Source organism: Microtus ochrogaster, chromosome 4, assembly GCF_000317375.1.
Source record: "Microtus ochrogaster isolate Prairie Vole_2 chromosome 4, MicOch1.0, whole genome shotgun sequence".
NCBI lineage: Eukaryota > Metazoa > Chordata > Mammalia > Rodentia > Cricetidae > Microtus > Microtus ochrogaster.
The window spans coordinates 44,274,580-44,290,908 of NC_022011.1; the positions used below are offsets into that span (position 1 = coordinate 44,274,580).

Sequence of the window (16,329 nt, forward strand, 5' to 3'; positions counted from 1 at the left end):
TCTGTAGACCAGGCTGGTCTCGAACTCACAGAGATCCGCCTGCCTCTGCCTCCCGAGTGCTGGGATTAAAGGCGTGCGCCACCAACGCCCGGCTCGCTTGCTTTTTTTTTTTTATTTTATTTTTTATTTTTTGTTTTGTGGCAGAGATTTGGAACTCTCCATGTAGATTAGGCTGGCCTCAAACTCACAGAGATCCACCTGCCTCTGCCTCTTGAGAGTTGAGATTAAAGGCGTGCCCCACTCCACCCTACTTCTGATATGATTTATGTATGTATGGGTGCCCAAGCATACTCTTTATTTTATAGTGTGTGTCTGTGTGTTATATGTGGTATATATGTGTTTATTTTATAGTGTGTGTCTGTGTGTTATATGTGGTATATATGTGTTTGAGGCTGAGTCTCTCATTGAACCTGGAACTCCTGAATTCGACTGGTTGAGCACTAACTAGCAGCCAGTCCCGGGGATCCTCTTCACTAACTAGCAGCCAGCCCTGGGGATCCTCTTTTCTCTGCCTCTCCAGCAGTGTGATTATAGGCTCATTCACTATCTTGCCTTTTTTGGTGGGAGTGTGGGAATGCTGGGATCTGAACCCAGGTCCTCATGGCAAGCTCTTTACTGACTGAGCCCTCTCCCAGGCTCTCCACATGCAGTCTGTAAGTAGTATAGAAATGTTTGTTAGTGCCAGGCGGTGGTGGCGCACGCCTTTAATTCCAGCACTTGGGAGGCAGAGGCAGGCGGATCTCTGTGAGTTCGAGACCACCCTGGTCTACAGAGCTAGTTCCAGGACAGGATCCAAAGCCACAGAGAAACCCTGTCTCGAAAAAACCAAAAAAAAAAAAAGAAATGTTTGTTAGTTGAGATGGCTTTGCAGTGCAGAACAGAAAGGCACACAGATCAAGGCCCTTTATGGCGGTCACGTTAAGTCTCCACAGGTAGGCAGTAGAGTCCTGCCAGGAAAGCTACATTTCCTGTGGAGGCAGCGCCCCCTTGTGGTGGCACACAGACATCCAGATCTGGAGATAGACTCTGTCCTGTGCTTGAAGCATCCATAGGTGATATATAATCATTTGTCTGTCACTGGCCAAAGGTTGTGAAACGATTTATGACTATATAAGGCAACTGTCTATCTTCTAGAATAGTGTTTTGGAAACGGAGTGTGGTGGCACACGCCCGTAAAATCTGTCAATTGGGAGATAAAGGCAAGAGGATCAGGAATTTAGGGTCATCCTAGGCTAGTTGGAGGCCAGCCTTAGCTACATGAGACCCTCCCTTAAAAACAAACAAACTAATCTAAAAAGAATAAATCTTTGTTTTGTTTTGTTTTGTTTTGAGACAGAATTTCCCTGTAGCTTTAGAGCCTGTCCTGGAACTAGCTCTTGTAGATTAGGCTGGCCTCCAACTCACAGAGATCCACCTGTGTCTGTCTCCTGAGTACTGGGATTAAAGGCATGGGCCACCACCCCCCGGCTGCTTTTTTTAAAAAAACTTGAGAAAATTTAATAGCTTTTGTTTTACCTTTATTCATTTTCTTAGTGTACGTGTGCTTGTATGTGCGCATGTGCCTCACGGAGCATGGCTGAGGGCAGCTTTTAGGAGTAGTCTCTCCCTTCCCATTTGAGTTCTGTCATGGAGCGCAAGTCATCAAGTGTGGCATCAAATGCCCTTACCTCTGGTCTGTCTTCTTTTTTCTTTTTTTGTCTTTTTGTTTTGTTTTGTTTGAGACAGGGTTTCTCTGTATAACAGTCATAGCTGTCCTGGTCCTTTATAGACCAGGCTGGCCTCGAACTCACAGAGATCCGCCTACCTCTGCCTCTCTGCTGAGATTAAAGGCATGTGCCACCACTGCCAGGACCTCTAGCCACTGGCCTGGGCCTATGTGGCCTTCTAGCCCAACATGTAGACGGGGCAGGAGAGTGGCTCTCTGGATTTATTACTTTGAGGCTGATAGGCACGTGTTAGCAAGTCACTGATCTGTGTGCGGTGGGGAAGCATGGTACCTTGGAGGCACAGAGAAGATGCTAGACCATCCCAGGGACAGGGTCATCTCCTCCTTTCTGGAGGGATGTGTCTTAGTTGAGCGTGGAACAGGAAGTAGGATGAACCACAGACGGCAGGGAAGGGTGGGCGGGAATCTGGGGTTGGAGACAGGTAGTTCTGAGATTCGGCCTCTGCAGGGTCTGGGAGGCCCTAGCCAGGGGAGGGACACAGTTGTGTGTTTCTGACAGAAGTCTGACTAGGGCAAGGAAGGCCCTGAGGCTCGGGCAGGAGTCCCGATGACCCCAGGTCTCTCGGCAGCTCTCCCCACCTGGTGCAGGTGCGTGAACGGATCCGCATCAATGGGAAGCCCATCAGTCCTGAGCTCTTTACCAAGCACTTCTGGCGTCTCTACCACCAGCTGGAGGAATTCAAGGTGCTGAGGGCTGGGGAGGGCCATCTCCTCAGAGCCAGGGAGCTGTGGAACTGTGGAGGGCCAGGGCAGGCCCATCTCCCCAGAGCGGACCATGGGATGACTTCTGACTTGTTTCTGTATGCAGGATGACAGTCACATTTCCATGCCTGCTTACTTCCGCTTCCTCACGCTCATGGCCTTCCATGTCTTTCTCCAAGAGAAGGTACACATCTTTCCTAGACCCTGTATCTGAGTCATTGGGGACCGAAATAGAGTGGAGGGAGGGAGCGTCCGGCTCCTAGGTGGTGTCTGGGTAGTTCTGCCATGCTGTCTGGTCTTCTGCAGGTGGACCTGGCCGTGGTGGAAGTGGGCATTGGCGGGGCTTATGACTGTACCAACATCATCAGGTGAGGCTGCTGCTTGGAGATGGGCAGCTAACTGGAAGCCTGTGTCCGGTGGCTCAGTACTAGGAGATGCGGACCTTCTTGTCTCTTTCAGAAAGCCAGTGGTGTGTGGAGTATCCTCGCTTGGCATTGACCACACCAGCCTGCTAGGAGACACAGTGGAGAAGATAGCATGGCAGAAAGGAGGCATCTTTAAGGTAACAGCAGGCCATGCAGAGAGGTTCACGGGGGCCAGGTCCCAGCCATCTGTGCAATCTGGCTTTGCATTGCTCTCCCTGTATGACTTGAGCCCCTCTATGGCCTCAGCTGAAATTAGACCCAGTCAAAGGTCTGTGGAGCAAGGGGGGAGATGGAGGACCCCAGCAACGCGCATCACTTTCTCCCTGGCCTGTTTGCAGCCTGGTGTCCCTGCCTTTACTGTACTGCAACCAGAAGGTCCCCTGGCTGTGCTGAGGGATCGAGCCCAGCAGACCTCAGTGAGTGATTGGATGGTGTGGTGGAGGGTGGAGGGGCACACTGGCCTGAGTGACCCTGTCTCCTGTTGGGCCGGGTTCCTTGTGTGTGTGTGTATGCATGCATGTGTGTGCTTGTGTATGTACACGTGTGTGCACTGATTATGCTCCAGAACGCAGTCTTGGTAGGCCCTGACGGTTGGGGCATGGTCAGAGGGTTTTGTAACAAAGTGATGGTGGTGGCCAGTCTGTTGACCAGGTGCTGCCTTCTTCCTCAGTGTCCTCTGTACCTGTGTCCACCATTAGAAGCCCTGGAAGAGGGTGGGCTGCCACTGACCCTCGGCCTGGAGGGAGATCACCAGCGGTCCAATGCAGCGCTGGCCTTGCAGCTGGCCCACTGTTGGCTGGAGCAGCAGGGCCACCAGGGTAGGTGGGCCAGTGTGGGCAGGCAGGTGGGCAGTGCGTGGAGCCTGCCTTGGAGGGGTCTAAACACAGACTGATGCCCCACAGACATCCAGGAACTGAAGGTGTCCAGGCCAAGCATACGGTGGCAGCTGCCTCTGGCACCCGTGTTCCATCCCACCTCCCACATGCGACATGGTAAGTTAGAGCTTCCTGCCCAGCCAGGACCACACACGTCTTTGTTCCACCTAGGATACACATTTAACCCCGTTGTATCTTTGTGACCTTCAAGATGCATCTTTTAGTTTTCTGTTTGGGGATTGGGGCAGTTCTAGATTGTTCCTCAAGGTAAGCATTCCTCTCTGGCCTAGAGTAGTTAACAAATCTTTGGAGCCTCAGTTTTCCTATCTGCCAAGTGAGGTAATGATCGCACCCACTGCCAAGGGCTGCTTCGATGGGTCATGATGTGACCTCACTCAGATGCTGAGCCCGGAGGGCCTGGAGCCTTGACAGTCAGCAGTAGCTGCTGTCCGTCATCCTGCTGTGAGGCCACCTCTCCTCCCAGCCCTCTAAAACTGCCTTCAGCCTGCAGTAGGTGCTCTCAGTTAGACCTCTTTGGAATAGTTCCAGTGCGCCAGGGTCGCTGTCAGGGACAGCCCGGGAGCAGATCTTAGGCCACACTCTAGCCCCAGCCCTCACTTGCTGTGTGAACTCCTGTATGATTGTGTGGTAGCAGTGGCCTCTCAGGCTGACCTGGAAGATTCCATAGCGAGGCAAACATTCCGGGAACCAGGACTGGCATTAGTCATAGGCTTTGGGGAGCTGCAGGCCTCGTGGATCCCAGAGCAGTCTCCCTTGCCTTTGCTAGGGCTTCGGGACACGGAGTGGCCTGGCCGGACACAGGTGTTGCGGCGGGGGCCTGTCACCTGGTACCTGGATGGCGCACATACCGCCAGCAGTGTGCAGGCCTGCGTGCGGTGGTATTGCCAGTCATTGCAGCGCAACAAACGCCCCAGTGGGTGAGCTCTCTTGCAGGGCTGGGCATGCAGGGTGGGGGGGCCTGGTAATGATCCTATTGGGGCTGATTTCAATAGTCATTAGTTGGTTGTAATCTGCCCTTTTAAAAAGTGTTATACTAATAATTCTTTTACAGTGTTGTAGTTACATGGCGCAAATTTTAAAATGTACTAAATGATGTGATAAAATCTATATCTTGGGGGCTGGAGAGATGGCTCAGAGGTTGAGAGCGTTGCCTGCTCTTCCAAAGGTTCTGAGTTCAGTTCCCAGCAACCACATGGTGGCTCACAACCATCTGTAATGGGGTCTGGTGCCCTCTTCTGGCCTTCAGGCATACACACAGACAGAATATTGTATACATAATAAATAAATAAATATTTAAAAAATAAATAAAATCTATATCTTGGAGCTGGAGAGATGGTTCAATTTTCAGCATCCACATGCTGGTTCACAACCATCTGTAACTCTAGTTCCAGGGGACCTTGGGGTTGGGACCAGTTCAAGGAGGAGTACAATCTGGGGAAACAGCTGGAATGGGCTGGGAAGGGGGACAGCAGGCATACCCCACTCTTTTCTTCCTGGTGCAGTGGGTCCCAAGTGCACGTCTTGCTCTTCAACTCCACTGGTGACAGGGACCCTGCTGTCCTGCTGAAGTTGCTGCAGGTAATGGACCTACATGGAGGGTGGGCAGCCAGTGACACTGGTTCTGGCCGTGTGGGCGCTGCCAGCCTGAATGTCTTCAGCTATAAAATGGAGTCATTTCATGTGGCATCTTTACTTATTTATTTTTGGTTTGTGTAGCTCTGACTGTCCTCTGTAGACCAGGTTGTCCTTGAACTCATAGAGATCCACCTGCTTCTGTCTCCAAGTGCTGGGTTTAAAGACCTGTACCACCACGCCTGACTCCCTGTGGCATCTTTGCTTGGGGAAACTGAGTCTGTTCTAGGTTGTCAGAGCCAAAGTGGCTCCTAGGATCATGTCGCATTTCAGAGCAGGAGAATGAAGTGGTTCATATCTAGAAAGTACCCAGCCTGGGTTTGGGGCCTGCTCTCCAGCTAGACAGCCTTAACTAGGCACCACTCAGATCTCCGTTCAGTAAAACAGTGCATGTATGTCAGTACTTAGTGTAATGGGCTGTGCAGCTTCCAGCCTGCAGGTGTGCACTGAGGCAGATGGGGGTGCTGTTATCACTGGTTCAGGGGGGCAGTGTCTCCACCCCTGAAAGTCAGGTGGGGGTGGGGCACCCTTTCAGAGGACTGACACCACGTCTCCACTTGGCCTCCAGCCCTGCCAGTTTGACTACGCTGTCTTCTGCCCCAACCTGACAGAAGTCTCATCCACAGAAAATGCAGGTGAGGGGACAGGTGGATGGCTGATGCTGAGGGCTGGGCAGACTGCTCAGTGAGGGATGTAGGAGAGGGGTTGGGTGGATGGCTGATGCTGAGGGCTGGGCAGACTGCTCAGTGAGGGATGCAGGGGAGGGGTTGGGTGGATGGCTGATGCCGAGGGCCGGGGCAGACTGCTCAAACCATGCTAGAAGATAGCATTTTTAGAAAGATTTATTTTTATTATATGTGTATGTCAGAGAGCCTGCAGGTGTGTATATGAGTGCCTGGCACCTGGGGAAGCCAGAGGAGGTCATTAGCTCCCCTGGGATTGGAGTTACAGACGGTTGTGAGCCATCACGTGGGTGCTGGGAACTGAGCCTTGATTTGCTACAAGAGCAGCCAGGGTTTTTGTTGTTGTTGTTGTTGTTGTTGTTTTCTTTTTTTTTCAAGACAGGGTTTCTCCGTAGCTTTGGAGCCCGTTCTGGAACTCACTCTGTAGACCAGGCTGGTCTCAAACCCACAGAGATCCCCCTGCCTCTGCCTCCCGAGTGCTGGGATTAAAGGCGAGTGCCGCTACCGCCCGGCCACAGCAAGGGTACTTAACAGCTGACAATGGAATCATCTCTCCAGCCCTAGGGTATAGATTATTCTACTTATTATAAAAATCCATTTAGTACATTTTAAAATTTGTGACATGCTGCCTCAGCACCATAAAAGAATTATCAGGTTACTGTCCACTGATGGCAGCTCAAGTCAGGTAGTGGGTCTCAGCTAGAATTTACTGAATATAAGGGAATGGGAAATACCAGTGTGCATGGCATGAAGGATGGGCTCTTAATACTGCCTGGTCAAGATTCAGGTCTGGGCATGTATGGAAGAATGCAGGTACCTGGTTTCAGTGTAAAATGTATTTAAAAGTTATTTTTAGGGGGCTGGAGAGATGGCTCAGTGGTTAAGAGCATTGCCTGCTCTTCCAAAGGTTCTGAGTTCAATTCCCGGCAACCACATGGTGGCTCACAACCATCTGTAATGAGGTCTGGTGCCCTCTTCTGGCCTGCAGACATACACGCAGACAGAATATTGTATACATAATAAATAAATAAAATGTAAAAAAAAAGATTAAAAAAAAAAACAAAAAAAAACTAAATTAAAAAAAAAAAGTATATTTATTTTTTTATTATGTAATAAATAACCACTGAGCCATCTCTCCAGCCCCCAATAAATATACTTTTAAAAAAGTTATTTTTAATTACTCTTATTTATTTATTTAGTTGGGGTGGGGACACATGAATGGAGGCCAGAGGGCAGCTTGAGAGATTCAGTTCTCTCCTTCCACCATGAGGGTCATGGGAATTAGACGTGGGTTGCCAGGCTTGGCAGAGCCTTCACACTAAGCCATCTCACCGGCTCCTAAAATCTTTGTGAACTATGCTGCACTGTATTCAAAAAATTTTGTTTTTTGTTTCTTGTTTTTGTTTTTTCGAGACAGGGTTTCTCTGTGGCTTTGGAGCCTGTCCTGGAACTAGCTCTGTAGACCAGGCTGGTCTCGAACTGTATTCAAAAAATTTTGAAGGAGTGGGAAGTGTGCATAGTTAGTTAGATGTCCAGGTCTCACACTGGACCGTGTGTGGAGAGTTCTGATATCTGTATTTTTTTTTTAATTTATTTATTATGTATACAATATTCTGTCTGTGTGTATACCTGCAGGCCAGAAGAGGGCACCAAACCTCATTACAGATGGTTGTGAGCCACCATGTGGTTGCTGGGAATTAAACTCATGACCTTTGGAAGAGCAGGCAATGCTCTTAACCTCTGAGCCATCTCTCCAGCCCCCTGAGATCTGTGTTTTTAACTGGCTTCCTGGGAAATGCTTATGTCCACCTGGTAAGGGACCCCAGCTGGACTCTGTAAAGATGGACGCGGGAGCTGCAGAGTCTGGTGACATGATGCTTATGAAGGGCCAGGTGCTAAGCTAAGCAAGGGTCCACTGTGGGCCAGCCCCTTTCCCCTTCCCTTCCACTGACACGCCTTGTCTTGGACCCTGCAGACCAGCAGAACTTCACGGTGACTCTGGATCAGGTGCTGCTCCGCTGCCTCCAACACCAGCAACATTGGAGCTGCCTGGGCGAGAAACAAGCTGGCCCCGACCTCTGGAGCAGCCCCGGCCCCGAGCCTGGGGGACGGCACCCGCCTCACTCGGCTAGCACAAAATCCCTCGTTTTTAGCTGTATCTCCCATGCCTTGCAGTGGATCAGCCAAGGCCGGGATCCCATCTTTCAACCCCCGAGCCCTCCAAGGAGCCTCCTCAGCCACCCCACGGCCAGCAATGGGGCAAGCATTCTCCGGGAGGCTGCTGCCATCCATGTACTGGTTACAGGAAGCCTGCATCTGGTGGGGGGAGTCCTAAAGCTGCTAGAGCCCTCGCTGTCCCAGTAGCCAAGGTGTGGGCGCAGAGATGGGGTCTCGCCACACATGCCTGTCTCTCCACAGACTGCCACACTCTGTGCCTTTTGATTTCTGCTTTCAGATTCCTTCGAGACTGGCCCAGGGTAGAGTGTTGGGATGGGAGAGGCCTACATCTTGGCCTCACCTTCCTTTAGCATAGACAGCAGCGGAGCTTCCCAGAGTCCCCACTGCAGCAGGCTTTCAGCCCATCTCATCTCCCTGCCTACCCTGCTGCCTCCTGCCTCAGGTCTGGCTTAAGTGCAGGCTGCCTGACCAGCCTGAGGACCTTCTGAGGGTAGGCCAGAGGATAGGTTCCTCCTCCCTTCCCCTACCGGTACCTCTGGGAAGAGCAAGGGCCCTTGCTTGGGCATTTGGGGACTATGGGTTGCTAGAACTAATTAAATCTTTAAATCCTTTTTTTATTTTTTGTAAATAAATGACAAACTTTTGATTGACTCCTAACCTCTGGTTCCTAGTTCCCTCATCAGACATTTGGAGGTTTGGGGTTGGATCTTTAGGTATAGGGGCTGGATGGGTAAAGAGAGCCCTAGCTGTATGGCCTAGGAGCATCTTCCAGCATGCTCTTCTCAGCATAAGGTAGCCCGTGTCACAAAAAGACTGGACCAGTCTGGGCAGTGGTGCCTCACACCTTTAATCCCAGCACTCGGGAGACAGAGGCAGGCGGATCTCTGTGAGTTCGAGGCTAGCCTGGTCTGCAGAGCGAGTTCTAGGATAGGCTCCAAAGCTACAGAGAAACCCAGTCTGAAAACCAAAAGAAAGGAAAAGAAATGACTGGCCCAGTGTTTGTCTGCCACACACAAGAGAGTGCTTTGCAACCCCCCACCCACCCACTGTGTGTTCAAGCTGTATGCCCATCTTATCGGTGATGGAAGGTAGCTGGCGTCCAGAAACCATGGAGCTGTCCACAGGCCCATTGTGGAGAAGAGACATGTTCAGGATTAGAATCCAGAGCTTTATAGGGGTAGCTGTGTCCCAAACCCCAGAGACTGTAGGCAGGGTTAAGTGTTTGGTTCTGCAGCCTCTGTCCCAGAGTCAGGCCACCAAATGAGCAGCAGAGGAGACCGGTTTCTTCTGAGCATGTGCTTGCCCATCTGCTACCGGGCCATCATGCAACCCTGTCCTGTCATAATGGCCCTTCCCCTTTTCCCAGGACGACCCCAAGGGGCACTGGTTTCATGTCTGATTTATTGGTGAATATACAGGGCTTGGCCCAGGACCAGCAGCCTGGCCACTCACCTCCTGCTGCCCCCGTCCAATGGATGGGCTGGGAGGAGGTCTCTGGCATTTCTGGGAGGAACTGCCCCCCCCCACCCCACTGTTCTTGCCATCTTCTGAGGTTCCCCTCCCCAAGCTGAGCAACCCTCAGCTTCTGTTTCCCCACCAAAGTTGTGCCAGTCCAGGTGAAGAGGCCACTAGGTCCAGATGCAGGTGTCTTTGGGCTGCCCTGGGCTAGCATGTCTGGAGCTCTTGCCTCCCACCCTGCCCAGTTAACCAGCACAGGATCCAGCTTGAAGGCAGCTACGTTAGTTTCTACTCAATGCACAGGGCAGTGCTGTGTCTCTCTGTAGTCCTGGGCAGTCATACCCCAGAGCCCCTGGGTTGGATAGTTCTGTGAAGTGGGGTTCCAGGCTGGAGTCTCCACTGGCAACAAGCCTCTGATGTGAGGTGCAAGGGGGCATGCTCCATCCTCGGCTGAGCAGAGGTGTTTGGTTTCTGGGACAAGTTCATGGCCAGTGGTTCCCAGCTTGCGGCTGCTCAGTCTCTACTGCAGGGTGAGGACTGGCTTGGGGGGGGGTTCCGAGGCTTCAGGCTGGGTACTACGCCATGCTGCTGGTGGAGCAGGGGGTGCTCTGGGTGCTCCCGATGCTGTGGTTGGTACTGCTGCTCTCAGAGGAGGCCGGGGCAGCCACTGCCACCACGGGCTCCCGCTTGCTGGGGGCACCTGAGGGGCGTGGGCGGGGTGGAGGTCAGGGTCTCAGTTAGGACTCCCCACTCTCCCAGAGGCTTCACTGAGCATGCCCCAGGGCTGTGTGGAGGGGCCCTGAGTGCTCATGGTAGGGATGGGGTGGGGGATTGGGGTACTCACGTGTGTGAGAATAGATGTACCAGAGTGCAGCTGTAAGCAGGGCCCCAATGAGGAAGGCACCAAAGGTGATACCCAGTACAGAGGACAGGTTGAGGCCTTTGCCTGTGTGAGAGAAGAGCCAGTGGAAGTGAGTGTTGCTGCTGTACTCTGGCCTTGGGCCTGCCCCTACCCTGTCGTGTTAGCCTAGCTCACTTTAGTTCAGTCAGCGACCTCTGAGTTCTCCAAACTTATCTTTTCCTCTAGCACGTGGGCTCAGTGCAGTACTAAGCTGAGGACCCAGCTAGCAGAGAAACATCTTTATGGATGGTCTCATAGGTGCAAAGAATGAAAGGGGCTGCTCTGCCACGCTGTGTAACCTTAGGTGAGCCCCCACTCATCTCTGAGCCTTATGCGGGGTTCAGATGGTCCAGAGCATCGTTTGAGACTAGTAACCAGAGGTTACTGCAGCCCCCACTCCTTCCACAGCCCTGTCTTCTACATGGCCCTGGGCCCTTGGTCTCTTTCTCCCTGTCTATGCAGAGGACTTAAGAGCCCTGCATTCTTTTTTTTTTTTAATATTTATTTATTATGTATACAATATTCTGTCTGTGTGTCTGCCTGCAGGCCAGAAGAGGACACCAGACCCCATTACAGATGGTTGTGAGCCACCATGTGGTTGCTGGGAACTGAACTCAGGACCTTTGGAAGAGCAGGCAATGCTCTTAACCTCTGAGCCATCTCTTCAGCCCCCCTGCATTCTTTCTTGATCCTGACTGGGGGTGAGCACAAGCCATCCTAACCTACACAGCATATATCTGCCCCTAGCAGCAGGTGTACTGCCTTGCTTGGTGGTGCCTGGGCTCAGGGGAACAAAGAGACCACAGGGTGCCAGGCCGAAGGGGTCTCCTCCACCCTTGGGGTGTCAAGGAATGTAAGGCCTAAACCACACCTTGGGTGCCTCATGTTCCATCCAGGAAGTCAAGTTCAGCAAGGTGTACCAGGGCCTAAGGGTACAGATATGAGGCTTGGGAGGGGCCTGAGGTCAAGAGAGCTGGCCCATGGCACTCAACAGTCCTCCTTCCTCTAGTAAGGGGCATCTGGCTGTGAGTTCCTCTGGCTGCTGGGCCTGAGAAACCCTCCTCTCCTGCCAAGGGCTTCCCACCAGTGTCTGCTCCATCCCACTGTCCACCATTCCCGACTTACAAGACAGGTCAGGGCTTTCGATGTTCAGGCGCATGGAGATGGTCTTGGAGACTTCCTGAGGGGGGAGGAGAGTGATAGCTAAGTGGTCCAGCCTTCAGCTGGCAGCGTGTGGGTCTCTGCAGCTCTGGCCTGCCACCGTTCCAAGCCCTGGCTGAGTCCTATGCCCACCTAGCTGTGGGCAAGTCCTCGGGAGGCGTGAGCTGTGTGAGAGTCTGTGCCTGCTGTGAACCGTCTCCGGCATTCCTGGAAGGCCTCTGATGCTCATGTCTTTAGTGGGATCCCCATATCTGTTACCGTGTGCAAGCCACGAGCCATGAGCCAGGCCATCCCAGACACCTGTTTTAGAGGCTGGAGGCTCAGGGCTTGGAAGGTGTGGCCTTCTGGTGGCCCCAGTTTCGGGAAGTTTTGAGGCCTGGAAATCTCTGTGCAGACACCTGGAGTGTTCTTGTGACTGTCAGGACCGAGGGCCTGAGAACAGAGACTCACTGCACATACAAAGCGGAATGGCAGGCTTTGCCGGTGTTCTTTTACGGAGCTATCTGGTTCATTGAGATTGCTCACAGGCAATCACCGCTTGAGTAGGCAGGATGCTGGAAGTGAGTGTCTTGGTGGGAAGTACTGAGAATGGTGGATGTATAGGGCGGGTGGATGAGTAGAGGGAATGGAAGGTAGGTGGATATGCGGGTGGGTGGTGGAGGGATGGGTGAGTAAAGGGATGGATAAGTAGATAGTTAGATGCGTGGTTGGGTAGGGTACATGGATAGGTGGGTAGATTGGTGAAAGGATGGGTAGGTGGGCTGATGGATGGATAGGTGGAAGGGAGTGGAAGTGTGGGTTGTTTGCATGGGTGAGTGGATGGTTGGGTACATGGGTGGGCATACGGATGAATGCTCACACTCCTGATGGGTGGGTAGATGGATGACAGGATGGTTAAATATGCCAAGAATAAACAGATGGATGGACAGCTGTAGTTGCAGCTGTACATATATTCTAATGCCACAGATTTATCCATAAGGTAGCAGTGACTGCTCCCAATAGCCAGGCCGTCCAGCCCCATGCCTGGCTCTTGCACTGCTGGCCACCAGCTATCTAGATCTCACTGCACCTGTCACCTCTTTATCTGCAAACCTGAGACCCAGAAGCCACCTTGAAACTAGACCTGGGCGAGCCCCACTCACCTTCGATGAGGTGTTGGGCTTCAGGGCTACTTTGCAGCTGAGGGTGCCAACCGTGGGTGTGGGCACCATGTAGACATGAAAGAGGAAACTGAAGCGTGGGTCGCCGTAAGGGCTTGGAGACAGCAAGCTCACATAGCTGCCCTTGGCTTCTTGGCTCTGGATGAGTTCCACCATGTCCCTTTCAGGTCCCAAATCCAGATGGCAGCTGTCTAGCTGGACTGTGACCTCAGAGGTGGATGGGGACATGCTCACCTGCACAGAGAGGGAAGGGGGATGCAGTATATGCAGAAATCCTTCACTCTTCACTGACAGAGCAAACAGGAAGGACAGTGTGACATTCCTATTTGCATTTGGAACCTGTCCTGAAATTGCTCTGTAGCCCAGGCTGGCCTCAAACTCAAAGAGATCCGCCTGCCTCTGCCTCCTGAGTGCTGGATTAAAGGCATGCACCACCATCACCTAGCCTGCAATTCCTTTTCGATCTGTCCCTTCCACACACCTAGGCTGACTCTCACCTTCCTCTGGAAGATGAAATTCCATCTTTCCTCTAACAGTGTTGGGAACAAAGGAACCCAGACTTGAGGAGTCAAGTGGGGTGCCCCATACCTGCACGAAGCCTTGTTGGCCCAGCTTGATGGTGCTGGATTCCTGGAGGAAGTGCGGGCTGAGGTAGAAGCCCAGCTGGATGGAGAAGCGGTCCATGTTGACGTTGACACATTGCACCTTTTTCTGTGAGAGGCGTGAGGAGGACAGTTTGGAAGGGTGGCGGCAGGAACTCCCTGACCCCATCCTCACCTTGTAAATAAATTCATGTTTATCAAGAACTTACTTGGCACTGGGCTAATGGAAAAAAAATCCATGTATCTCAATGACTGCTCCTGAGACCCCTATGGGGTGAGTTCTTTTCTCATGCCAAAGTTAACAGCTAATAACCTTTGAGCCTAAGGAGGGTTAAATGACTTTTCCAAGGCCACACAGCCACTACTTGCTCGATTTCAGAAACGGAAAGTGTGACCCTCTGCAGCACTATGGCCATAGTACAGAAGGGAGACTGAAGCATACTGGAAACACAGGGCTTGTTAGGGTCCAGACCCAAGTTTCCTGAGGCCAGCTCCCTGCTAGACCAGAACAGGGCCCCAGCCCCAACAGTACTCCCTGAACCAGTTGGAGAGCATGGTAGGGCTGTCCATCTTACCCGAAGGGGTGGGAAGCCTGACAGCAAACTGATGATCACCTGCAAAGACAGAGGTAAGAAGCTGGTCAGAGCCAAACAGGCCCCAGAGGATGTACCACCTCCCAAACCTGTCTTGCAAGTCAGAAGGCCAAGCAAAGCAAGATCCACACTTTGGCTCCTACTGAACACTCTTCTCTGCTCCCCCAAACATCCCTCAGCCCTGAGGATCAGTGAGACACCTGACAAGGCCGGTCCCAACACCTTCCTGGCCCAGGCCGTACCTCGTTGCTGATCTCATACTCTGTCACTTTCATGCCACAGCTTGAGTAGGTGCTACGTAGGACAAAGTGCCTCTCGCTTTCTTCAGCCTGGCAGCTGCGGTCCCAGAAAGTCAGACCTGTGATGGTGCACTTCAGAGTCTGCTCAGGGGAGACGGGTGGATGCCGTTAGGAGGCCCTGCACTTCCTCGGACCTTGCTGTCACTACCAAAACACTAGAACTGCCAACTGAGGCTGGAGAAATAGCTCAGTGGTTAAGAGCATTGGGTTCTTGCAAAAGACCCAAGTTCAGTTACCAGCACCCAACCCATGTCAGAATGCTCACAACTGCCTGTAACTCCAGCTCTGATGAATGATTCCTTCCATATCCCCTGCAGATACCCACCCTACACATATGTTAAAAAGAAGTAAAATATGGGCTGGAGAGATGGCTCAGCAGTTAAGAGCATTGACTGCTCTTCCAAAGGACCTGGGTTCATTTCCCAGAAACCACATGGCAGCTCACAACTGTCTAGAACTCCAAGATCTGACGCCCTCACACAGACATATATGCAAGCAAAACACCAATGCACATAAAATAAAACTAAATAAAACCGGGCAGTGATGGCACACACCTTTAATCCCAGCACTCAGCAGGCAGAGGCAGGTGGATCTTTGTGAGTTCGAGGCCAATCTGGTCTACAAGAGCTAGTTCCAGGACAGGCTCCAAAGCTACAGAAAACCCTGTCTTAAAAAACCAAAAATAAAATAAAACTAAATAAATTTCAAAAAAAGAAGAAAAACAAATCCTTATTTAAACTCTCTGAGGGGACATTGGATGATTTATCAAAGTTCTGAGAGAGACTTAAGAAAGGCAAGGGAAAAAAATGACTCACTGGAGAAAATAGGCAACTAGGAGTCCTCTTTGTTTTTTTCTGTTGTTCGAGAATTGAACCCATGGCACATGCACTCGTGAGTGTGTGTGTGTGTGTGTGTGTGTGTGTGTGCATGCGCGCATGCAGTATTTTGCCTGAATGTATGTCTGTACACCACATCTATATAGTTCATCCAGAGGCCCAGCAGTCAAACTCTGTGGAACTGGAATCACAGATAGTTGTAAGCCATCGTGTGGTGCTGGGGATCAAACCCAGGTTTTCTGAAAGAGCAGCAAATGCTTTTAACTTCTGAGCCATCTCTCCAGCTCCATCTTAATTTAAACTTTTTTTTTTAATGTTCAAAAGTTGAAAGAAGGGAGTGGAGTTGGAGAAATGGCTCAGTGATTAAGAGCACTGGCTACCCTTACACAGAACCTGGGTTCACTGCCTGGCACGCACATGGCAGTTCATATCCATCTGTTACTCTCGTTCCAGAGGATCTAGTGCCCTCTCCTGGCCTCCACAGGCACTGCACACATGTGGTGCACAAATTTCTATGTAGGCAAAACACCCATATACATTTTTTTTTTAATTCTCAAAAAATTTGTTTAAAAAAATTAAAAGATGCTGGGGCATGATGGTGCATGTTTTTAATCTTTTTGTTATTGTTGTTTTGGTTTTTTTTGAGAAGGAGTTTCTCTGTGTATCCTTGGCTGTCTTCAAACTTGCTCTGTAGTCAAGACTGACCTCAAACTCACAAAGATTCAACTGCCTCTGCCTCTCAAGTGCTGGGATTAAGGACCTGTGCCACCCTGCTCAACAAAGATTGTGTATGCCCATTAGTTGTTTTTCCGGGGGGAGTGTCTTTTTTGTTATCCATTCTACCCCAACCCCGGGAGCTGAGGACCAACCAAGGACCTTGTGCTTGCTAGGTAAGCACTCTTCCCCTAAGCTAAATCCTCAACCCTATGAGTCTTTTTTTAAAAAAATACTTATTTATTTATTATGTATACAATATTCTGTTTGTGTGTATGTCTGCAAGCCAGAAGAGGGCACCAGACCTCATTACAGATGGTTGTGAGCCACCATGTGGTTGCCGGGAATTGAACTCAGGACCTT

General features: G+C 51.2%; 2 protein-coding genes across 3 annotated transcripts in view; one reads left to right on the forward strand and one right to left on the reverse strand.

Moving 5' to 3' along the window:
* Positions 1 to 9,022, forward strand: part of Fpgs (folylpolyglutamate synthase) — a 19,134-nt gene extending 10,112 nt beyond the window's left edge. For both annotated transcript variants that reach the window (XM_013355650.2, XM_005346042.2), the window contains exons 5-15: positions 2,296 to 2,410; positions 2,535 to 2,612; positions 2,735 to 2,796; positions 2,888 to 2,990; positions 3,192 to 3,269; positions 3,524 to 3,671; positions 3,756 to 3,845; positions 4,516 to 4,666; positions 5,252 to 5,327; positions 5,950 to 6,016; positions 8,040 to 9,022. In XM_013355650.2, coding sequence (XP_013211104.1) covers positions 2,296 to 2,410; positions 2,535 to 2,612; positions 2,735 to 2,796; positions 2,888 to 2,990; positions 3,192 to 3,269; positions 3,524 to 3,671; positions 3,756 to 3,845; positions 4,516 to 4,666; positions 5,252 to 5,327; positions 5,950 to 6,016; positions 8,040 to 8,428 — 1,357 coding nt within the window. In that variant the 3' untranslated portion in view covers positions 8,429 to 9,022. The remainder of the gene's footprint in view (positions 1 to 2,295; positions 2,411 to 2,534; positions 2,613 to 2,734; positions 2,797 to 2,887; positions 2,991 to 3,191; positions 3,270 to 3,523; positions 3,672 to 3,755; positions 3,846 to 4,515; positions 4,667 to 5,251; positions 5,328 to 5,949; positions 6,017 to 8,039) is intronic.
* A 603-nt stretch (positions 9,023 to 9,625) lies between these two features.
* Positions 9,626 to 16,329, reverse strand: part of Eng (endoglin) — a 41,456-nt gene continuing 34,752 nt past the window's right edge. The window contains exons 9-15 of the mRNA XM_005346044.2: positions 14,360 to 14,497; positions 14,100 to 14,138; positions 13,511 to 13,633; positions 12,905 to 13,156; positions 11,727 to 11,781; positions 10,545 to 10,646; positions 9,626 to 10,400 (exon numbers count right to left, since the gene is read on the reverse strand). Coding sequence (XP_005346101.1) covers positions 10,276 to 10,400; positions 10,545 to 10,646; positions 11,727 to 11,781; positions 12,905 to 13,156; positions 13,511 to 13,633; positions 14,100 to 14,138; positions 14,360 to 14,497 — 834 coding nt within the window. The 3' untranslated portion in view covers positions 9,626 to 10,275. The remainder of the gene's footprint in view (positions 10,401 to 10,544; positions 10,647 to 11,726; positions 11,782 to 12,904; positions 13,157 to 13,510; positions 13,634 to 14,099; positions 14,139 to 14,359; positions 14,498 to 16,329) is intronic.